General features: G+C 39.2%; 1 protein-coding gene across 5 annotated transcripts in view; it reads right to left on the minus strand.

Moving 5' to 3' along the window:
* NRG3 (neuregulin 3) overlaps positions 1-24,408 on the minus strand; it is a 428,576-nt gene that overhangs the window by 63,454 nt on the left and 340,714 nt on the right. For 2 of the 5 annotated variants that reach the window (XR_008734002.1, XR_008734000.1), the window contains exons 2-4: positions 20,629-20,655; positions 12,933-16,897; positions 12,636-12,848 (exon numbers count right to left, since the gene is read on the minus strand). Coding sequence is in view for 1 of the 5 variants with exons in the window: in XM_055721141.1 (XP_055577116.1) it covers positions 20,629-20,655 (27 nt within the window). In the remaining 4 variants the exon portion in view is untranslated. Of the gene's footprint in view, positions 1-12,635; positions 12,849-12,932; positions 16,898-20,628; positions 20,656-24,408 lie in introns of those variants that run through there. The other 3 variants (XR_008734003.1, XR_008734001.1, XM_055721141.1) reach the window with 3 other exon arrangements.

Genomic DNA, 24,408 nt, shown 5'->3' on the forward strand with positions numbered 1-24,408 from the left:
GAGCAAACAACCCTGGGAAGTAATCCAGCAGATGAGGGTGTTTTTCAGACACTACTTGTCTCCTTCCTAAAAAGCAGCTAATTAGCAGTAGGTGCAGAAAGGCACAGCAGCAAAGCGAAGGGCTCAGATGTATCACATGCAGTATTTGGGACGATAGAACATTTTCATTGTATTCGTAACAAATGCTCTTGGAAACACCAAGTGTAATGGTAAAAGTTACTGTAAAATAAATGGATTTTGCTTATTTTTATAAAAGTACCCCTGTGGTTCAGAACACAGCTTCAATTGTTTTTTTTATCCCTACCTAAGACAAACGAGGCAGATACCAGGGCATACACAGTCATAAAGGAGCAATCGGTGCATATTCCCTATCAGGCAGTTACGGAGATGTGTTATGCTGAGCCAGAAAGTATCTATCAGCAGTTTCACAAAAAGGCTGGCAACTCTGCCTGCGAGTGCTGAACCTACTACGACCATTAAAATACCTACCTTGTATACCTACCTATGACCTACCCTTGGAGGTACATGTGCACGTACTTTGGCATGTGTGGCAAGTGGGTGAGCAGCTCAGCTACTCAGCACAGCACTTGTGCCTCTTTAGGAATACAAGCACAGCTGCCAAAGTGTTCTTACACCACAGACTGGCAAGAGGAAGTCAGAAAGCTGCTGAGCATATGGATGTTTTGCTTCAAGGAAGGACGAGGACGTAAAAAGGCACCCTGCAAAGCAGTTGGGTACTGTTATTAAGTAACTGCAAACCCTTCTACAAAGTCCTCTAAAAATCAAAAGGCATCCTTGTATCAGTAAGTTGCCTTCACCTCATCCCCCTCCATTCATAGAGAAGGAAGTAAATTTTAGGCTATGGTTGTCACAGCATGGCCAGACCTTGCAGGCACTGGAAGGATCTTACTTTCTCTAGCGATGGACTATGTACGACCAAGTTCATCTTGGGCGCTGAGGTCTTCGAATTCAACAACATTAAAATAATGAACTGCATAACGTCTTACTGGGATGGTACTTTAGATTTTTAGAGTAATAACAAACTAATTAACCAAGAATGATTAAATTTACAGTGAGAAACCATTTTCCTTGGTAGTATTTTCTAGTAGTAGACATCATGAAATGGTTCCTTCCTGCTTTCTGTTCAGAGAACAGAAACAAGCAGCAGAGCATCCACAACGCAACTGTCCATATTAATAGCATTAAGGGAAGGAAAATGTACTTTCATAAATTCGTATAATTGTGCCTGGGCAAAATGGGATGTGTTATTAGATGACGCATGAATACATCAGTAGGTTAGATTAGAATGACAGTACAGGGATTCTTCTGTGTGTTTTTGTATAACACATAAAAAAGTAACTTTAATTATATGTTTGTGTAGATGCTTTAGCAAAAATAGAAGGTAGAATACGGAAACAAAAAACTCCAAAAAACAAAAGAGGAAACTATACACTAGATAGCTAGCTTAGGTATTTCCACAGACAAAAACCCCATAAGTTCAGTAATTTTCTTTTAATAACTTGGTTTCATTTTACTTGATTCGTATTTTAGACCACAAAGCTTTTGATTTTAGAACGACTCCTCTGAGATTTTCTGTCAGGAATTAAACCTTGTTTCATCTTACATAGTCATGTGTTTACAGTTAGCCACTTAACAAATATTCATAAGGCGTAGGTGCATTTGCAGGTTGCATCTTTCACTCCCCCACCAGTGTAAAAGGAAGCAGGTGCAACGATAAAAGATGCACCATGTTACAGAAACAAACCACAATTACATTACTTCTTGAAAATTATTCTTAGAAGTGTAAGTTAGAATCTGTTGTGCTACCTAGGATACAAAAATATGGTTTTGATTTTTTTTAATCACATATTAATTTCAGAGACAATTCAGTCAACTTGTAAATGAGAGCATGTGCCATCTAAAATAACTTTTGTTCACCAACTACACAGTTTCAAATCAGTTTGCAGCCACGTATTTTATCGTACTGTGCAACAGAAATCTAACAGTTATATCGAGGAATACAGTAGAATCAAATTCTTCAAAAAGAGATTGATCTCTTAGTAATTAGGAAAGGTCACAATTCTTTACCTGTTTCTTGCCATACTCTTTCAATGAACTCATACCCAACTGCAATTCTTTTCTGTTCTCATCTGTGCTACTGTACCAGCTCACCTTTTCATTAAACCTAGTGGAAACACTGGCTGCTAGCTGGCAGCCCCCGGCTGTGTAAGGGATTACTCTGGCCTTTGACATATTGCTCTGTATTATTCGCATCTAAACGGGACAGGTCAGGTATGACCAAAGATGGCAGAGTTTTTTACCATCAAATACCTGTAAGAAAAGTTTTAAACCAACCAAACCTAACATAAAACTACAGTCACTAAAAGCATAAAGGGTTACCTTTGGTTTCCAAAGTGGAAAGATCTTCTATGATTAATTCTTTTGGGTTGCTAAATAAAAAAAGTCACACAGTTGCACTCAGACTACATAATGTATAAAAAATCTTACTGCATGATCACTTGCTGAAGAAAATGAAAAGTAACAATAATGACAATAACTATGTCCTTTTACGTTCAAGTTAAATTACAAGGAAAAAAAATCAACACATATAACAGAAAGGGACAAAAAACCCCATATTATTTTCTTCTTTTTAACTGCCTATCATGGTTAAGGAGAGAATACATTTTTTTAAAACTATTAAAATATGAAAGAATTTTTTTAAATTGACATTTCCAATCTGCAAAACTGTTCCTATTTAAGCAGCTGGAACAGATTTCACAACTTTCTTACACTCCACTTACAAAAAAAATATTCTTTTCTTCAGAGCATATTTACTTCTATAACCCACTCTTACTCACCAAAATCTATGGGACCGGGTGGATCTGCCCGAGGGTACTGAGGGAGCTGACGGAGGAGCTCGCTAAGCCGTTCTCCATCATTTATCAGCCATCTACCTGGGGAGGTCTCAGCAGGCTGGGGGTCAGCCTGTGTGACACCCAGCTGCAAGAAGGGGTGGAAGGAGGATTCAGGCAACTACAGGCCTTTCAGCCTGGTTATGGAGCAGTTTATTGAGCCCCTCACACAGCATATGCAGGACAACCAGGGGACCCAGCCCAGCCATTGCGGGGTTATGAAAGGCAGGTCAGGTCCTGCCTAAGGAACCCAAACTCCTTCTACGACAAGATGGCCCAGCCAGTGCGTGAGGGAAAGGCAGTGGGTGTTGCCTGCCTGTACCTCAGTAAAGCCTTTGAGACCGTCTCCCACAGCATCTCCTGGAGAAACCGGCTGCCCATGGCTGGGACGGGTGTGCTCTGCGCTGGGCTAAAAGCCGGCTGGCGGCCGAGCCCCAGGAGCGGTGGGGGATGGAGTCACACCCCGCTGGCGCTGGCGGGGGGCACACGGGGTGTCCCCAGGGCTCAGCGCTGGGGCCGGCCATGGTTCATGTCGCCATGGACCATCGGGGCGAGGGACCGAGCGCTGCCCCAGCCAGTGTGCGGGTGGCACCAGCTGGGGGTGTCGATGTGCTGGGGGGCGGGGGGCTCTGCAGGGGGGGCTGGGCAGGCCGGGCCGAGGGGCCGAGGCCACTCGTACGAGGTTCCCCAGGGCTCAGCGCCGGGCCCCGCGCCGGGGTCACCCCAGCCCCGGGCAGCTGCGGGCCTGGGGCAGAGCGGCTGGGAAGGGCCCGGCGGGGAAGGGCCTGGGGGGGCTGGCTGGCGGCCGGCTGGGCAGGAGCCCCCCGCCTGCCCAGGTGGCCCAGGAGGCCAGCGGCACCGGGCTGGTGCCCGAAACAGCGTGGCCAGCAGGCCCGGGGCAGGGACCGTCCCCCTGCGCTCGGCACCGGCGAGGCCGCCCCTGGAACGCTGTGTCCAGCTGTGGCCCCGCACGGCCAGAGGGACGCAGAGGGGCTGGAGCGTGTCCAGAGCCGGGCAGGGGCTGGGGAAGGGGCTGGGGCACCCGTGGGATGGGGGGCGGCTGGGGGGGCTCAGCCTGGAGAGGAGGGGGCTCGGGGGGGCCCTTATCGCTCCCTGCAGCTGCCTGACAGGGGCTGTAGCCAGGTGGGTGTTGGTTTCTTCTTGCAAGTAACAAGTGACAGGACAAGGGGAACAGCCTCAGGTGGCACCAGGGGAGGGTTAGATTGGGTGTGAGGGGACATGTCTTCGCCGAAAGGGTGGTCAGGCACTGGAACAGGCTGCCTGAGGAGCTATTTATAAACCATGAAGACATGGTGCTTAGGAACACGGATTAGTGTTGGGCTTGGCAGTGCTAGGTTAACAGTTGGACTTGATCCCAAAGATCTTTTCCAACCTAAATGCTTCAGTGATCCTACGAAATCTTCATCATTTTGATATTCAAGAATCAATTGTAAGTGCTCAAAGACTATCTAGACCACATAACCTATAACGTAAATCCTGTCTCTGCCTTTTGTTAAGGAAGATGCTCAACAAACTTAGCTGCACCAGTTGATAATCATATGGAAGCTACTTTGGCAGAGCCAGGCCATGGCCATGTTTACAAAGTCTGTGGCACAGAAAGAAGAAATCAAAATGACCACTTAACTATTCAACACAGCACTTAATCTTGAAGGCATGGAAATCACACAAGTCTAAAATGATGTGAGAATTTAGGAACAATCATCAGCCTCACAACAGTAGGGTTAATGTATACTTACATTTGCATTGCCAGGAAGACAGCGAAAACAGCATAAAGATCTCTGATTAATAACAAAAGGCTTTACAGAAAGGCACTACAGTTATAGAAGGAATTCAGTTATGGTTTTGATGGACTTGCAAAATATATTCCTTGCAATTCAAAAAAAAAAAAAAAAAGCATAAGCTAACATGACCAGCATAAAAAACCAACCTTGTCACAAAAGGATACTCAAAGGCCCACCTTATACAGAGAATCGATCAGTGTAAATGACTTCAAATGTAAATATCATAGATCAAGGTAAGAACAGTACTGAATAATTATGGTAGAGGAAATGTCTGATTATCATCCGTTCATAACCCAGCTCTAACACTGAAGATCTAGATTAGTACCAGCAAATAATTGCCGTAGAATAATGCTGCATTGCATTAGTGTAGTGTAAAATTAGGGAAATAATGGAAGGATCATCCGTTCTAAGTGCTTGAAAAAAAAAAAATATGTATGTATATTTTACAGATATCTCAGTAAGAGTAAAATCCAATTTTAGGACATTTATATTTGCTCACGAATTGACTGGAACTTACACACTGCATTGTGAAACCAGTATTTTTTGTGTTATAAATTTTATTTTAATTTAGACACTACTTCTTGAGAAGAAATTTTTTCTTCCATATTTACTTCGAGTAAACACACTATTAAGAAAAACACCAATTCAATCAGATCATTTTTTGTACTATTGTAGTTTTCTGCATAAGTTAATGCATTATTAATAGATACAAGAGCACATTATGAAATTATATTTACAGTAGCTAATCCACAGTGCTAGGGCACTGCAGAGCTAAAAACCCCAAATTATTGATCTGTTAGGCTGTACAATGAACTAAACCAGATTATCAATCACTTCTGTAAAACATCATTCCTGATTTATATACCTTTTAAATTACTGTAGAAATGTGTCCCAAAGTATAAAGATATCTTCCTGCTATAGTGTGGGTTTGGTGATGGGTTTGAGTTAGTATTTCTGATGACTCCCTAAAGTTGCATTACCCTTTCATTTCATCAACGGAAGGCTGAGTTACCCACCTCCTCTGTTACAAAAGCCAGAGATTACACCACCACCTTGAACACAAATAAGACAGCAAATGGTATGAATGGGGAAGTGTAATATGAAGGCATTACTGGAGTTGTTCAGCAACATCGACGCAGAATGGCAGTGATCACTCATAAGGTGATCTTAGGGTATTTTAGAAGTCAGGATTTGCATCTGCTTTATTTCAGCTACTATCATTTGATCTCACAACATATTTCACTTGGGCTTGTAATATCTCAAGCTTATAGCCAATATGCATTCTTATCTCAGGTTAAACCCAAGTATGTTCACTTTCATGAGCATCTGCATATTTTCATGAGCATATCTGTGCAACATAACTCTGAATCTTCCAATATTCTCATGCTGGGAGTCAGATCATTGACCTAGAAGAGCCAGGTTATATTGCTGTCTTACCCATTTTGAGACATTTTATAACCTCTTGTGTTTGTTTCTTAGGTTAGTGCAGTGCACCCATCCTTGCCCCGTTTTGTTTGAGAAGTGACTGGCTCTTTAGGTGCTACCAGAAGTACATAATGAAATAATAATCATAATTAATAAGCAAACCACCTTTTTATAGGCATCTTACTTTATGCAAAGTGTTCTAAAAAGAAGTTTGGAGAAAATGTTAAATGATGTAGGAAAGGGAAGTTGTGCCTAAAAGGAGATCCTTAGTCTTTTCTTCCTGTTGCTGATAGCATCAGCATAGAAACATGAGAAAAGAAAGAGTAGTCTATTAACTTCACTTGGTTTTATTGAGTCGCTTATTCACTGCCACCATTCATGATAGAAATGGAATAGATGCATCTCAGTGTAGAGGAATGACTGCATAAAACACCTTACGCAAAACATGTTAATAACACTACAGTCATATTTGCTATGTAAATATTCACTAAACCACAAAGATGAGTAAGATATGAAAATAAATACTATCTAAAAAGGCATTTTAATTACTCTAAAAGTTATTGAAATTCTCTTACAGTTCCATTAAATCAATATAGACAATGTTAGAAAGGAAACAGAATAAAAGGAAACAATAGATTTTCAACTCTGAGGGATGAGTCAATCCTGACTGTTAATCTACCTTTCATAATTATGCTCCTGATTTGGTCTATTGCAAAAGTGTAAGTCTATCAATAAAAGCACTTATGGAATAAAATGTATTTTTGCTTAAAACTAGGCCTGTGCTTTAAATACCTTTCCAACTTTTATTCGATGGCATTCTCTAAAGTTTATAACTCTTTTACTAAGGATCTTTGAAGATGAGACTGCATTGTTGAAGCTGTTTCAAACAGTTTCTAATTCTGTTGTGCCAAGAGAGGTACAAAAGGTCTTTAAAGAATATGGATAACCTGATGGTGAATCCTAGCACTTCTGTGACTGAATTGTGTTAAAATATCAGGAATCACAGCAGATTACATACTGTATTACTGTAAACTGACTGTCAAGATTGTTAAACTGCTTTGCTTCTCTTTGTGGCCATTAGAAATTTCAATACTTCCAATTAATTCTTTACATTTTTGCCTAAATACTGAATTTAATGTGAAATCAGATACTAAGTGAGAAATTCTCTATATCACAAGCCTATACTACATGGGCAAAGACATCTAAAATACAGACACCTCACAGCTTTTAAGTTATGATGATCTAACCTAAAAAAATGTCCTGCAGCTCATTAATTATAAAACCTGCCTTTGCATAAAGCTGGTAAAATATTATACTGTAGGTCTGGAAAATTAAAAAGCCACAGAGGGAGATTTACTTTAGAATTATATCACACACTTTTTCTAGTAGTAAAATGGCAGAAATAAATGAGGACTAGTGTAGTTTGGACAGGGCAGGAAAAGAAGGACTATCAAAACTAAGACTGAATACTTTTTTACCAACCAGAAGCACAGCATTCTAAGTAAGCAGATAATTAAATATCAGTAAGCAATTTTTTGCCTGAAATATAAATTATCAAGCAGCAGAAAATACATAATTCCAGAATATTTCTGCACAAATGATAAATTAAAATGAGACATTTTAACTAGATATAAGGAAAATCTTTTACCATTAGGACAGTCAAGCATTGGAACAGGTTGCCTAGAGAAGTCACATAGTCCCTGGTTTTTAAAGACTAAGCTGGATAAAGCCCTGAGCAACCTGGTGGCACATGAGCTGACCCTACTTTGAGCATCAGGTTGGACTAGAGACCTTCAGGTCTTCAGATTCCACCCTGAATTATTCAGTGGTTCTGCAACTTCCATTCCAGAAATACTTTTTAAGTAAACAGGAAAACTCACAGGCACACCAACTAATGCTCTAGAGGACGGAAGTTTTAGAGAAGTGGGGAACAGAAATAAGAAAGTACATGAGGGAGATAAATAGGTGGCATAAACCAAAAGGAATATTTTTTTTTTTTAATTACCACCTCTTTAATGCTAAAAAGGGAATAAGTATCAAGTAATATTCTCAGATAATAGATTAAGAATTAGAGAAAAAAAGATTTGTATGCTAGTAAATAATATATAATAGCTAGTAAATAATATATTCCAGAACAGGAGCCACTTCAAACACATTGCACATGGAGGTTAGTGCATAAAGACAGAGATAGCAAAGAGGAAAAGAATACTCTAAATTATTTTAACAAGTGTGTAGATCCTTGCACTGCAGTGCTCCTCACAAATAACTAAAAGACAGTTGGGACCTTGGAGATAAACACGAGGTCACAAAAAGAACTCTGAAAAAACTGAAGGCTAGCATTTATTATTGAATTCTAAAAGAGGTTTTAGGCTCTAGCTAAAAGAAATAAAATAAGAAGTTCTGAATAATAGATGCAGGTGTTCATATATGGACTTATGAATAATTCAGAAAATTTAACATTACAGACTTTTGGTAAAAGAAAAAAAAAGGTAACATTAACAGCAGACGTAATAGCAATACCAAAATAATCGGGGAACAAGAGATGGCTGCAACAGAGCTGTGCCAAACAATGAAAAATAGAAGGAAAAACACCTAAATGAAGTAAATAGCTAAAAAGCTATTCTTTCAAGAGCAGTGACACAAGAGTAATGACAGTGAGGGTCAGATTCCTTTGAGCAGCAGAAGACCTTGCAAGCAGGTCTATCAGCACAGCTGTGCTACCAACACAAGCATCAATATTTTTTAGAACACTGAGAGCAAAAGAATGAAGGATAAGATGAAGATATCAAAGAGACTGAGCAAGCAATAAAGATGACAAAAGGATAAATTGAACGATTGATGGTACACACCTTGATACTATAAAGAATAAGGAGTACAGAATGGGAAAAACACAGTAATGTTACATCATGGGATGTATTTATGAGAAGATAATTCCAAGACAAGTAAATCATATACTGGTATTTTCATGAATTTTTATTAGTGTACTGAAAGAAGGAATGCAACAAATTCAAATTGAAGCTTTAAATTTATAAAATAATGGGGGAAACTGAGGACTTGGCAGGGGGCAGGGAATGGGCTTCTTAAAAAGTTAACTGTTTCCCCACCACATTCTTCACAGCACCAAAAAGAGGAACAGACTATGCCCCCATTTTTGCTCCACAGGTTAGAGGGTAAACTAGTACCACCAGAATCCAGGACACGGGTTAGACATGCAGTAAGGTATTTGGAACACATTTCAATCCTATATTTACAAGCAAGTTTGTCACACTAAGGGTTACAGCTGCAAACTTAAAGGTGATTCTGCATTTTCTTTGCACAAGGACCGTTAGATCAACACTGCACACGAATAGGCAGACTGAACAGGATGATTAATGAACTGATTCATGGCCTACAGATGCTAAAGAACATAAAGGTATTGAGGCAACGGAACGATAAAAATAGCTGACACATGAATACTACCAAGTACTAAAAGATACAGAAAAAATTAAAAATTACTTGAAAAAGCAAGCCAATGGCATTACACTACTCACCCTTTGAACAGAACACCACCTGCCATAGAAGTTGAATAAAGCAGCACTGATGACAAGGCATGCACCTGAATTGTCTTTCAGATGTCCTCTATCCACATCAATTGCATCACAGTCAATTAAGAAACTTTGACCCAACAGTGAGAAGTAAGATACTGCCCTTCCAGTGTAGTTCTCACAAATCACTAGTTGTATTTGGCAAACCATTCACATGTAAGAGAATTTCCATATTTTTGTTGAGGTTTTCATGAGGTAATTAATCTTACTGGAGCAAAATCATGAGTAGAACATGTATCTTAAAATAAGTAATCTTGGGGAAAAAAACCCATGAATGGCTATTTAACTTCAAAGAAACGGCATAACTTAAGTACATTCACCTTTTCTCTCCAGTGCACCATTAGGACACTTTTTGGAATAAATTAATTTAAAATGGCTCGATATGTTTTCGTAGGATTTTTATAGCATTCACTCACCTTTTCCCACTGATGGTCAGCCATCTTATTTCAAGACAAGATTTACTACTAAATGAAAGAATGAGATGTTCTGGTACTACCTTACCTTGAAAAAAGACTGCTCATCAGTCAAGAGAAACTTTAAAAGCACACTAGAGAGATTTCCAAGAAAAAAACCCAACAAACAAACTGAAATAAAACAACTACTTGTTTTGGTGTTTTTGTCTTCATCATTCATTAAACGAACAGTTAACTGAGGACAATTCCCTGCTTTTGTCTTCAGCACATTACCCAAAGTACAGAAGTACAAAGAAACCATGCAGCAAAATCAGCAGAAGTCACACTGCTATTCTCACTGAGTCAGGTTATTGACTAGGATTTAATAAACTTTTTTTTTTTTTTTATTGTACAAATTCTAACAATACACTACCTAAAACTATTGATAGCTTGACAATTTTAAACGTCTATCCTGTCAGTTCATTGTAATGTATAAAATTTCCAGCGCAGCTGACTATGTCCAGTGCATAGACTCTTACCTTGCAGACTCAAAGAAAAACATGGCATAAAGACCTCTAAACTTTTCTCATCAGAAGTAAATCATCCTTATCCTGAAAACAAATTTAAATTACTTGAATCGGAGTAACAAGCAAAGTGTAGAATAAATACAGAAAACAAAGTAGCTGGTATTTTTCATTAATATCCCACGCAAGTGTATATTACAGTGATAAATGCTTATTTTTGTTTTTCTAAAGCTGATTAACTGTATTAACTCTGCCGTATTCATTTTCCAAGCATTCATATTTTATAAACTGGGCAGGTTAGTGTATATTGCAACTCCCATTTTTCAAATGCTGTATCACTTCTGGATACAGGAGGGGACATTACAATTATAAACGAGTAAAACTTGCAGTGTCTGCATGTCATGCTCTCCATTAAAGCTAAACAGAGCAGTTGCGATGCTTACAACTGATTTTTATTTACTCCTGTAAACAACACCACATAAACAGAGAAAGTTACATTAATCAGTAAATTTATGAAACTAATATAAAAGGAAAGTCTGCAGGGGTACAGAAAGAAGACAAGAATGAAGTGGGCACAAAAAAGAAAGGGTAGGAAGAACAATGGAAGTTCAAGAGAGCAAAGGAAGATACTCTTAGCTTTGCACAACTACACAAAATTACTTATACATACTAGGTTTTGCAACTATCGTTAAGGGATTTATCTGATTTTCAGTTTTAGATGATTTGGACCCAATCATTGAAAAGGACAAGCTCACTGAATCCAGTCACACACTTGATCTTGATTTCAAGTTCTGTAGATTATATTAGAAATGATAGAAAGTATATTGAAATACCCATTGAATTCTGTGTGTTTGTCAGAATTCTAAATGAGCAAGACAGAAGTAACTGTTATCAAGTTCAAAACTGCAGTTCTCAAAATTTCCAGTCAACTAACGCACTGAAAAGACCCAGAGTTTTTGTAGGCATCAGTTTTAATTATTCTTGGCTTGCACAGACACTTCAGTCTTTACAGGACTGAAGGACTTGGTGCTTATCTCATGCAGACTGGCAAGAAGGCTGCAAGTGTAGCTGGCTACCGCACACGACGGTGGCAAGGCTTAAGCAGGGCAGCATTCAGCACTGCAGTATGAAAATTCTTCAGTTGATTTAATTCCGTGTCCCCTTCATGATATAAAAGCTTGTACTTTTGGAGACTAAGGTCATCATTTCAATGACGAAAACCACAATGTATGGGAAACTGCTAATGGAAGTTATCAATGCTCCTAATTGTAAATACACTGCTTCTCTCTCACATCTGTCTCCTCTACAGACTCCTTGGTCTAATTAATTTTTTCTAATTCCTCTCACTGTTATTTTGAGTGGATTTTATATATTTTTTTCACTGTCAAATAGCGAAGACCCTAAATTGATTCAGTTAATTCTGCTAAGAACTTCAATACTGTCACATTTTATGCTCCTTCATTACCAGATTACTATTCTGTATTTCCATCTTGATTTTACTTTCTATTTGAATGTGAAATGCAAAATTACCAAGAGACCTGAAAGAATAACCACAGAGTAATACTACATTACAATGAAGTTTACTTGCTAATGTAGGTATGGAGTAGTACATAATTAACAGCACAGAAACAGAAAAGGATCATATTAATTCAGATGAGAATTACTGGGTCACTGAGACAATAAATATAACCACAGTGACTAAACTGCATGAACATGATCCAAACGGTGTTTGAAAATCGTGAATCCATACTAAATGAAAATACCTCACGGCGATTAATTTTACCATTCAAAGATGAGAAGTCAGCACTGGTAAACCAAAAAGCTTGTCTCTCATCTGCATGCAACAGTTTGCAATTCTGTGATTATTTAAACTGTTGTTAAGAACTGAGCACACAAGAGTAATACACGCACACTAACACAAACTACTTGTTTTTTTCCCCCCCCCTCCTTTTCTGCTGCTCAGGCTGGTTTCCCAGATAACTGCTGGGCTGTCTAGTCAGAAGCAAATACTGATAGATACCCTGGGTAACTGGACAAACAGTATTTTTCAGCACAGACAGGTTAGTTTTGAAATGGGGATAAACTGAAGTTAATGGGGACAGGAAATGAAACAATTTTCAATTATCATAAAAATAACTTTATTAAAAACAATCAGCCCGAGTAGGAATAATATCTCTGCTCTTCTCCACATGCCAATATCCTACAGCATCTGCAAAAGAAAAGAAAAAGAAGTACATGAAAAAATATTTTAGTGCTTTACATAGTGCATTGTCAATTTTTCCACGCTGCTTACCCTTCTCCTCTGCTTCCAGCAATTACTGGCAGGACACTGTCTCTACTCATTCTAGGCATAGAGGACACAGAAAGATTTAGTTCACTGTCAGAAACATCAATTTTTCTATACAACCATAATATACATTACAAGCGCACCACTGTCATGGAACATTTATTGTGATACTTACCTTCTGCTTGCTGAATCCTTGCATCATTTATTGAATGAGACTTGACATCTACATAACACCTCCAAGTAGGAAAGGACAAAGTAACACTGATTCACCATGACTATGTAAATATGGCACATCTTGGGCACTTGGAGCTGCTTCTCCTGTGGCAAGATAACTTCAGTACACAGAAAACAACCTTCTACTGAAAAAAGAACCTCACCCTAGTAGCCTAATAATGGATTCCCAAGCTCTCATGGGTATGTCTGGATTGTACTTACTACTATGAAGCTCTTCCCAGGTCCCCTCTCAACTGGAAATACAATGTCTCCCTGGCACGTCTTCCAGCAGCTGTCTCTACCATCACCTTTGACATGCAGGTCTTGGCTTTTTTTTGTTCACCTAGGCTTGTTTCAGTAGCGTACAATATATACAAATCACCATCTACACATTTTTGCATCTGGTTAAACTGCAACGGAGCCCAAACAAGGCCAAGAGTGAAGTCTCAACAATGCAAGTCACCTAATCGCATTAGCATATCCTTGTGGTGTCATTTGTAACAGTTCCTCACACCCAGCAGAGCATTTAACTAAATACCCCATTCACAATGCAGGTTACAAGCCTGACCGGTTGTAAGGCCGTATTTATATAGACAGCTGTCTGTTCCATGTTGGTGCTATCCAGTTACCTGTATTTCATGATAAAAAGTGTTTACCTCAGAGATACACCAGCCACAGAGGAACCTAGGGCACATGCCGAATCCCAGACCAGAATGTACACATTATGTGCATACATACAGACAGAATACAGCAAAGCCCCTCTGTGTGCAGAGGGGATGCTGTGTCCTCAGTTGAAGACCAGCCTCGAAGGATGCATCCTTTCTCCCTGAGGTGACAATACAGCATGAATGTTCTTGTAACCAGCACCATGCAGAAGAGGTTTGTACCTGGCACTAGGAGTTAAATGGAAACTTACCCAGAGGCTTGTATACAATATCCGCTTTTAAGGCTTCACAAATTCTCTCTTCTAATCCACAGAAAAGACTTTGACGTTACCACCTGATCAGCACATAAGGATGCACAGTACACATTCACATTGGAAGTGACAGACTAATGGTTATATGTAGCATTACTGATGACATACACCCACTTTTACAGACTGATAGCCTGCTTAATGCAACCAGCACCTCCTCCCAACCCAGCTCCCAGCAAAACAGAGAAACCTGAACCAATTCTGGGTTTCTAAATGTCAACATGCTGTGCTGTCTGTTGTTGGGTTTTGTTTTTTTTTTTTCTTTTTACTTTCTTTAAGTTTCAACACAAATCGTTAGTAACTTCAGTTAGAGAAAGCAGAAGAAAGTAAACACCGAGGAAGGTCACCAGAGCAAGTTACATACATTAATATTATCTATTTCATCCACACAGTTCACAGCATTACTAATTTGACAAAGCACTACAGGCAATTAACAGCATACATTAGTTAACCACATGGTAAATCTTAGTCTTGCCTTTTAAAAAGAATGCAAGTTAATCCAACCCAGTTCAGTGCCAATACAGCCAATGCAGTTAATTCACAAAAATGACATACCAAGAAAAGTAAAGATGGTAGCATGGAACCAAGACAGTAGCTAGGTCACAAAATACCTAGGGATAAACCTCTCCCTCCCACGAAAGCAAACCCAAACCATATCCCCCAAACTGTTGACGCTAAGTTGTTGTAAGGCAGCCTGCAACATGTTCACCAGGTGCATGCTGACTTTTGTTTATGAGGTATGTTTTCTTCAGCAGGTACAACCATTGGCAGAGCTTCCTCCAGCCCCTGAGGAACCTCTCCTTCATCCATTACTCTCATAGCACATAGGCTTCAACTGTTTCTATAAAACTCTGTCTTCTGGTGCTCATGTCTCTTTTCTCTAGAAGTGATAAATGACTTCTTCCCAGCTAAAAGAATCCCACGTAAAATGCTGGAGATCTAAAGCCATTTCGTGCCTCAGGATACTATTGTTATTTTGTAGCATACTTAAAAAGGACAGGTATTTCAAAACACAGAAAGAAAGACAAGGTCCCAAGAGCAAAGCCTTTACAAAATTTGAAAAGGTTACATCAGAAGGTGGTAATGAAAAGTTGGGGAAGGATGAAGACCAAAGGGATTCAAGGAGTGATGACATCAATAGTAGTAAACATTACAAGTATCAATTCCTATCAGAATACCCCCCTCTTAGTTCTTCAGGGATTCACTGAAGGAATACAGATGAAATATTTTAAATGCTTACGATTAACAAAGATATATTTATTCTACAGGTATGCTTTGATAGTACTGGGGGATGATTGTGATCAGAATCTCTAATAACAGATTTTGTGTAAACAGGCGCATAAAAACAGTCATTGTGCCATATTGACAGAGAAGGCTCTACTGCTTTATACTTTAAAAAAGGAATACAGAGGAAATTGAACTTTCTTTTTTAAACACAGGTACGTTAGAATACATACATTCTTTTCTTTGCTCAAGTAATTGAACATTCATTCTCTCTTCCAGTGAGGACAGAAGCATTACAGGGTTTTATAACAGATAAGAGCTGCTAAACGGTAACTAAGGCTAGGACCATCCATGCAAACACTAGTTATTTATTTTCATTGTCTGTTTGCTGCTACAAGACATTGAGTTTCAGAAGACAGCTCACCAGCTGCACATTTTGTGAGCTGTACAGGAACTAATGAACTTTACCTTTTTATTTCTTTGCAAACAGGAAAAATACTAAATTCTTGCAGTCTTGCTGATACTGCCCATTAGCAACAACAAATTTTATGGTTTGGAAAAATCAAAATGCCTCTGTCACAGTGCATGACACAAGGTCACAGAGTCAATTTAGTTAACTGAATCATGTGTTCTCGGAGTCTTAGGCATACAACTGTCTTATCACAATGAGGAGGCACTATGAATCAGCACAGTGAAAATAAAGCATGCACCATCTTCTCCAATATTAACCACTGCTCGAAGTACAGAAAACCGAGTACACTTCACATTGTAGTCATTGCAAGGTGATATATAGATTTTAAAAGGGTCCCATTCTTGAGCTACTTTATTGGTCTGCTCAATTAAATGTTATTTAATGATTCACCACTTACAAGGTGAATATCATTCATAGTCCATTGGCTTCAGTAAAGCTTCTTCTGATTTTTCCAGAAAAGATAACTAGTTATAAGGAACAATATTGATTTCCTGTGTAAGGCCCAAATATCAGCAAGCTAAAAGTAGCGATTAAATATAGCAACTGCTGTATTATTTTTGCAGTTCACGCATGGGGAGATTCAGGTTATCACATCGTAATTGTTTACACCATTGATACTGGTTTAACTGCTAAGCAGCCTAAGGATGAGGACTATTTCATGTAATGACTGTATTTCCATAAAAACTATAGTGACTTGCCTGTTGCACTTTCTTGGGGCATTTTATTTTCAACTGTATCCATCATAAATTACTGTTGCAGAATAAAAAAAGACAAAGATTCTGGATCGTTAGACTAGGTGAATTGCTGAAATATTCATGTTTGTTCATGTATTGTAGCAGATTATTCAATACCCGCTCATCTTCACATTTCATCCCTGAACACAGCTTAACTCATTCTCCATGTGAGAAACGAGTAAAACTGATGACTCCTTGTCTCTGGCACTGATTCTTTACCCAGAACACTTATTTCCAAAGATCACACTCAGGCTTTTGCATCAACTTGTACATGGCAGTTAAAGCAACGATCTCACTCTGCAGCTGGGACCACATGTACGAGGTCAGTCTCCACAGCTCAGCTTTCAACTGCTACCTGTTGCACCAAAGTAAGTAACCTGATCAGCTATGTTGGCTCTCAGAGGTACTTTTCTTCTTCACCAAATTTGCCCTCAGACAAAAATAAACCATTCAGTCCTACGTGTGGTTAACCATTTGGGTCAAAAAATGATAATAAACTGTAGAAACTCATATCCCCATGCTATCAAATGCTAAGAATACATCCGTTTTCTCATTGAATAAAAGCTGCTTCTTTCAATCTCTTTTTTTACAAACTCACTGCCTCACATGATTATGACCAACAGCCAGCCTGCTTTCCATTGACATGAAACTGTTAATACAAGTAGATTTCCAGTTTGTAGGAACACAGTGATAACACTTACCTTTGTGTTGGAAATTTAAATAAAATCGCATGCATCATCACTGGTGAGACAGTGGGAAGCATGCAGACGTGCACCAATCCAGACCAGGTGCATTGCACCCCTGCGTGAGCTGTACACTGTTCTCCCATGCACCGCCCTGCTCTATTACAAGGAACCAGGGAGCACAGGCAAGAAGGCAGCGAAATCTGCACCCTCTTGCAAGGAAGAAATTGTTTCTGTATTACACACTACCAAGAGATTCCCCAGAGAGCGGAGGAATCTAAATGCAGAAAGCCTGACAAGAATTACTGTACCTGAGAATCTAAGGCACAAAGAGATTAAAATACATTGCCCAAAGCCTTTCCGGAAGATCACATCAGAGATGGAAATTGAATCTAGCTCTCACAAGTGCGTATTAAACACAAGATTTTTTTTTTTTTACTTTTTTTTTCCTTTGAGGTACTAGAAAGCATAAAGCATTTTCTTATCACCAGAAATTTCATAAAGATTGGCCACTCTGATCACAATACTTAAATCTACATTTTTAAGGACATAGTGTCTCTTGAACACATACTTGGCTTTCATTTAATTCAAGAGAAGCTGCACATGCATACATCAGAACTGTACATTAACTGCTACATTTGTAACACTTGAAAACAGGTATGCCACATTAATATGCTTGCATTTATCTCTGCAATTCATACAAGGAAACAGATACTGCAAACCAAAACCGGCAACAATTATAAAGTGTCAGGTATTCATGTTTGGGAAGGCACAATATCGAGTATTGTATGGAACAGAAATAAACCTAATGATATCCAAAAGAGAAGGGGGTGTGAGAACATGAGAGCAGCTAACACAACAATGTGGTAGAGAAACTGAATGCATAACAATGTGTTCTGCGTGTGAGAGCTACGGGCCTGGCGGGAAGCAGATTTCAACAGGTAATGGCAAAGCAATGTACACAGCCTCTGACTACTGACCTCTGGAACTGGCTGCCGCAGGAGATGGTGGGGAAAGACAGTATCAGTGGTTCACAAAAGGATACATAAATTTATGGACAACAGATCCTTAACAGGACAGTGAAAGGACTGCCTGGGTAGGTGTATACACTCCCATGATTCCTGAGAGTCTAGCAAAAAAAATGACTAGGCTCATCTACTTTCCTTGGCAAAGGTACACTAAGCGGGATGTGTAGTTGCTGTACCTTTCATCTGTCTCTTGGGACACCTCTATAGACAGATGTTCCTATCCACATGAGATTTTAGCCTTATCTACTGTGGAAGGAGTTCAACCTTCCTGGGAATCCAGGCTTGCATGGTTTTCAAGCAAAATTTCTGGAAGACGATGATGGAAATGGAATTCATAGGACAACTCAGCCCACAAATGCAATGAAAACATCGTGTTCTCTGGATCATGTACAAACAAGGCTAAGCTCTGCCGCATCTATATGTTGTTATTTCTTGTAACTGGAAAATACTCTTCCCACTAATCGCAATTTTCTACAGTACAGAAGTAAACTCATGGGAGAGGCTTTGCATGAGTAGCCCTAATTTGATGAGTAAATTGTCACCTGATCTCTCTGCATACAGGGTGGGGGTTTGTACTTTGCTATGTGTGCAGTAATGATTCCATATGTGGCTACATTTCCTAAGAAATTCTTCAAAAAGATTGGGGGAGGGTTTAAGTAGCAAAAGCATTTCACTTTTGCATATTAATCTGGAACTGGCTTTTTTATAGCCCACAGAAAAACACCTCAAGCCTCATTTTAGACTGCTGTCATAATATTTTCAGGCTTGAGACATAAGATTTCATTAATTTCTACACCATCAAGATCTGTTCCAATATTAAGACAATCAGAAAGCTACTGATATGAGACTACTCTGAGCCAATATTTCACGAGTTGGCATTACTTCAAGCCTTAAAGAGATCTGAGGGGGGGGAGGGGAAGGAAAAAAAAAGGAAACGAAAATGTTCATAGTTAAAATAATTGACCTTTGCCTCCTGGGTAACACTTTCCTGCTTCCTATGGAAAGACTCACTTTAAGAATCCTATATATATTCTTTATCCTGTCTCCTTTACGTATTTGCTTGTCCTTCAATTCATATGCCTCAAGACTGCTACTTAAAATTTAAATTAAGCAGTGAAACTGGGATACATGTAGAGCCTTTAAAGTAACCATTTCACAGTTGCTCTTGTCCAGTAAGTCTGTGAAAACACTTGCATTGATTCCATCGGTACTTTTAAAAATGCATATAAAGTGCAATGAAACACTAAACTTTTGGTGATATGAGATTTTGGAGACCACTAGGGACAATAGTTCTCTAGGTATGCCACACAAGTCCAAAAAGCAGTAGGAAAAAATCCCTCAACCTGCTGGCTATCTACTTGCTCCTGCAGCCTGCCATGAAGTTAATACTCATTACCATATAGGTTTCATGACAATTTATACCCAACTTGTCAACAAAATCCCTGTATCACTACTTACAATCATTAGGCTATCGCATTTTTATGTTTGTAATCTAAAAAAATTAAGTAAAACTCAACATAGGGAAAAGACACACTAAAAGTAATTTTTTTATGACTTTAACGTGAATTTGCAAGCTGTTTATTACAGTGCTTTCAGTCACGAATAGTGGTTTATGCAAGCTATTTTTATACAAAGGATGCTTGAGTCCACTAATTCTGCTGAAGAAAAGCCTTGGCTTCTCAAGGCAATTACCTATGCTCTCTGCAGATCACCAGCCGAGAGGTGAAGCAGCGCTCTGTTAAGCCTATCATTCCATCAAGCTATGAATGCATTACAGGGCAGCAATTGAGTCAACAGAACATCATCTTTTCCTTTCCAAAATTATAAGAAGCAATTATTCACTCCTGCTTTAGCTTTTTCATAACTTGAAGTTAACTTATTTCACAGAATCACAGATATTTATCCCTTTCCTTCAAAGTATTCCTTTGAGTTATCTGTTAAAAGCTAATGAAATGGTTCTCATAAAACCTAGTTACATTTAACATTGTAATCAACACCAACTTCTGAAAAAAAGTATTTCTAATTTAAAATCTACTTTCCTTTACATGAAACCATGCATTAAGTAATTCCTAAAATCTCACATAAAATATTATTCCTCGAATGTCACGATATGGCCATATAATCTTTATATTACATTTCATTAACTACCAAAAAATACCAAAATATAATTACGCAGTTTTAAAGCCCCCTAGCAGTGGACAAGAGAAAAAATAAATCTTCATATAATTTCAAATGTAACCGGTAAATCTAATAGCAGCCCAATCCAAAATCCACTGATGGACGTCACGGGAGCCTTCCCATTAACTTCCATGTGCTTTGGGATAAGGCACCAAGATAAATATGAGCAAGCCAAAGGAAGAGAAATGAAAACTTACCCATGAATTCAATTCCTAAATGGTCTGCTATACACAAGAAAGCATGTACAAGAAAAAAGAAAAAAAAGAGACAGAAATGTTAGAAATAGACTAAAATGTAAATATCACCTTTAACATCACTGGTAGCATTCAATATTTCTGTGGCAGAGCTGCAGAACACAATGCAGGGTTGGGGCCCACTCTGTGGGTACGTGCCCTTCGAACGGCAACCCAAAGATGGGAATTTAGGGCACTGAGCCATCACAGAAGGGAAGTGTACTTGGGGAAGGACATGAATGCCTTTACTCATTATATTTATATTCAATTGAAGTGCCTCAAGTGAGCTACCTACAGGAATTTCATTTTCTCATTCTCTTGAAACTCCTCTCTTAACATGCTAACTACTATCATTAGTTAGACAAGGTTCTTGCTTTCATTTTCTCTGACAGATCAAACCCTAAAGAGATGAATGGAAGGCTTTTACTGAGTTTTGCAGCTCTCAGTACAGCACAGTGGCCACACTTGCACCCAACGCGATTGCATAACTACTATCACGCAACAGAAAATCTGACTTCAAGAAATAGTAGACATGGTCCCTGCTTAGCCATCTGAGTGATATGATGCAATAATTTCAAGACATTTAGACCTGAGGAAAGAATTTTAACATTTTTAGAATATTGACTGAATTTACCATATGGAGTTCAAAACATTTTGGGACCCTTTTTTCACACGACAGATTAGGATATATGTCTCTAACAGACAGATGTTTTAGTGCAAAATAGATTTAAATTTATACAAAGCACTTATTTAAGTTGATAGGAAGTATGTTTAAATACATACGTGATTAAAAAGTAACAAACTCTCCATCCTGCAGGAACAGGGCAACAGAAGAATGTTAACTGACTTTTCAGAGCTGAGTGTGTAGGGAGTAGTATCTTCAAGCCCAAACCAAAACTATGGAAGGCCAGACGTTCAGAAAGGCTGAAAAATGCAATTCTCTATGCTAGACTTGAAAGATTTTGTTTTTCCATGAGAGGAAATAATTTGCACTATACAGAATAAAGAAGAATTTTATTTTTTTTTCCCTGAGGAAAACACAGTATTTCCCTTCAAAATACAAAAAAACCCAAAATGTTTCGTGTTTACCTTCCTTTCAATTTACAGTCACATTTCCTTAATACAGAATAGATTAATAAATGATTTTGCCAACGTTTCCAAGATCAGTGTGTGTGGAGAGGAAGGCAGCAGGGAAAGAACAGGAGGACTACAAGAAAGACGGAGCAAGACTGGCGTGTTAGCTCGTGCTTGGAGCTGGGAGGTACTACTGGGAGTGGTGTGAAACAGTCCCATCAAGTAATGTACTGCAACTTTCAAAACTCCACTGAACTATACAAAAAAGTTTAAAGTTTCTGTTGAAAAATGCTGGGAGTGATTTACCTTTTGCAACCTTTCAATCCTTCGAGGAGAAGGTTCATTTAGCATACAAATCTATGTAATAGTTGCTAAATTCCATATTTATCTTCATGCAGAACAACAGTAGGCATGTCAAAAGAACAGAACATAAGAAGAGGCTATGTGGTATAAATATCTTATTAGCAGGGTGTCAGGGCAGGCACATTATGCAAGTCTAGTGACAGCCAAGTGAATCTTTCTTTTTGGTATTAAACACATAACTCAAACCCATACACATATGTATCCCACATTACAATCTCCTAATCCGTATTCTTTGATTCATGTACAAGTGTCATGTACAAACATCCCTGGTACATCTGATAGAGGGATGTAGCTTTTATAAGAGCATGAGATCAGAAATATCAAAAGTGCATTCAACATACTATATTCCCAGGGATTTGTAACCTAGGTTTTTTTCTGTAATTTTCTGTACCTGTGAAATCTGCAAATATTATCTGCATGCAATTCACACCTTGCATCCTTCTATAAACCAGATCAAGATGTAGTCAACAACTGCTTACTTTCAAAAAAGGTAACAGAGATCAAAGTGCTGTAATCTGGTCTCCACGGAGCTAACAATATTCACACGTGAAGCAAGATCATGCGATACCATCTTTTCAAGTCTATGTAGAACAGCTGAGAAGACAATCCTCCTTTCCTAACTGGGGTATTTATATTCTCTACACGTTTTGCATTTGCAGCCTGAAATGTCCTCATTCAGTTCACCAGCAGAGTTAGAAACCACTTTCTCAAAAAGTGCATGCAAAACACACCTTTCCTTTAAATAGATGGAAAAAAAACATTTTAGTTTGTCTTTGAGTGGCTTATATGTGAGAGTCAAGGGTATCTGTAGCCTTCCTGGGAGATGTGTTCAACTGGAGTGGGTGGGAACATGTCAGGCCAGTTATTTAAAGTATCTCATATGCCCGGAAAGCAACTTCAGCAACCAGGGTAATATATGTTGCTGACAAAGCTGATTTACCCAGATTATAATGAAAGGATGTCTAATGGGATAAACTTTCATAGCAAAACATCCATGCTGCCAATTTATACCATGAAGTATAGTTCAACAAATTCTGCAGACAGAACACAAAATAATAAAAAAAAAAAAAAGAAGGAAAAAGGAAAGAAAAAAAGAAGACAAGAACAAAAACATTTCCTCCTAAGAGCCTGAACGTACCCCACATTCTTCCCTTCCTTTCCCCCTTCACTGCAGAAATTCAGCTGCACTCACAGGTTATCAAAACCTTAACTTTGAAACCTGTTTTCCTTAACACAACTATGGCCCCTGCAGGAATGGCGTTCAACAAAGCATTCAGCATGTTGAATGGGGGCACAAGGCACAAGAAACATCAGCAACCATTAACCATTCTCGTTGTTCGGTTCTTAAAGTTTTTATCATTATAAGGTGTTTATTCCACTAGCTACAGGAAAAAAACAACAAACCAACCCAATGAAATACCACAAAAAAACAAACCAACCCAAATCCCGCATCTTTGCATCTGAAAAAAACCAGTTATTAGAAAGGGACTGAAAATAACTGCTTCCAACGCTCAAGCCCTTTATCTGAGGTGGCCACCGCCAGGAGCCCCCTCCAAGCACCCCCGCTCCTTCAGAAGGTCGAAAGCGGATGCTGGCTCTCCTGGAGCAAAGCCTTCATACTGCAGCATGCAGATCCAGCAGAGCAGTGACGGGACTCCCACACAGATAAAAGGGGTCGGAAACCTCCCAGCTGGAAAAGCAGGGGCAAGAGGAGTCCTCAGGGCTCAAAGGGCTGCTTTCCCCCCCTGCACCCAGCCATGCTGGCGGCACGGAGAGGAGGGATGCGGAGAAATACATGGAACGGGTTGCGACCCTCATCGGGCTGCCCCTTGGTGACTAAGCATCAGTCCAGCGGTCACTCTCACTTGGACTGCTGTGGAGAAAAGAAACGATTTTGCAAGCTCCAAGTTTTGGAGGTGGGTTTCCCCGCTCTTAACAACGGCAAGAAACTCTCCCAGCAAGTCCCTGTGAGAGGCAGGCATGGCACTGGGAGCTGCACAGTGGGGGCCACGGCGGGGAAAAGCGAGCTGTGGTGCTGACCTAAGGCTGAATCAAACACAAAAATGTAAAGTATTGACCCCGACATGCCACAGCGTAAGAAAGGACTGTTATATTGCTGTACAGTCGTAACATATAAGTGATGAATTGCCTGCAGAGCACTTCCCTGGACACAGTGAGTGCAATGCCAAGTAATCCACCATCAAGCAGTGCAGTTGCTTTAAGGACTCACTTCAACAAAAATGTATATGTGAACTATTAATGTGCTGAAGCGTGGGCACTGCTCCACAAGATGGGGTCATTAACCAA

This window comes from Falco cherrug, chromosome 9 (assembly GCF_023634085.1).
Source record: "Falco cherrug isolate bFalChe1 chromosome 9, bFalChe1.pri, whole genome shotgun sequence".
NCBI classification, from domain to species: Eukaryota; Metazoa; Chordata; class Aves; order Falconiformes; family Falconidae; genus Falco; species Falco cherrug.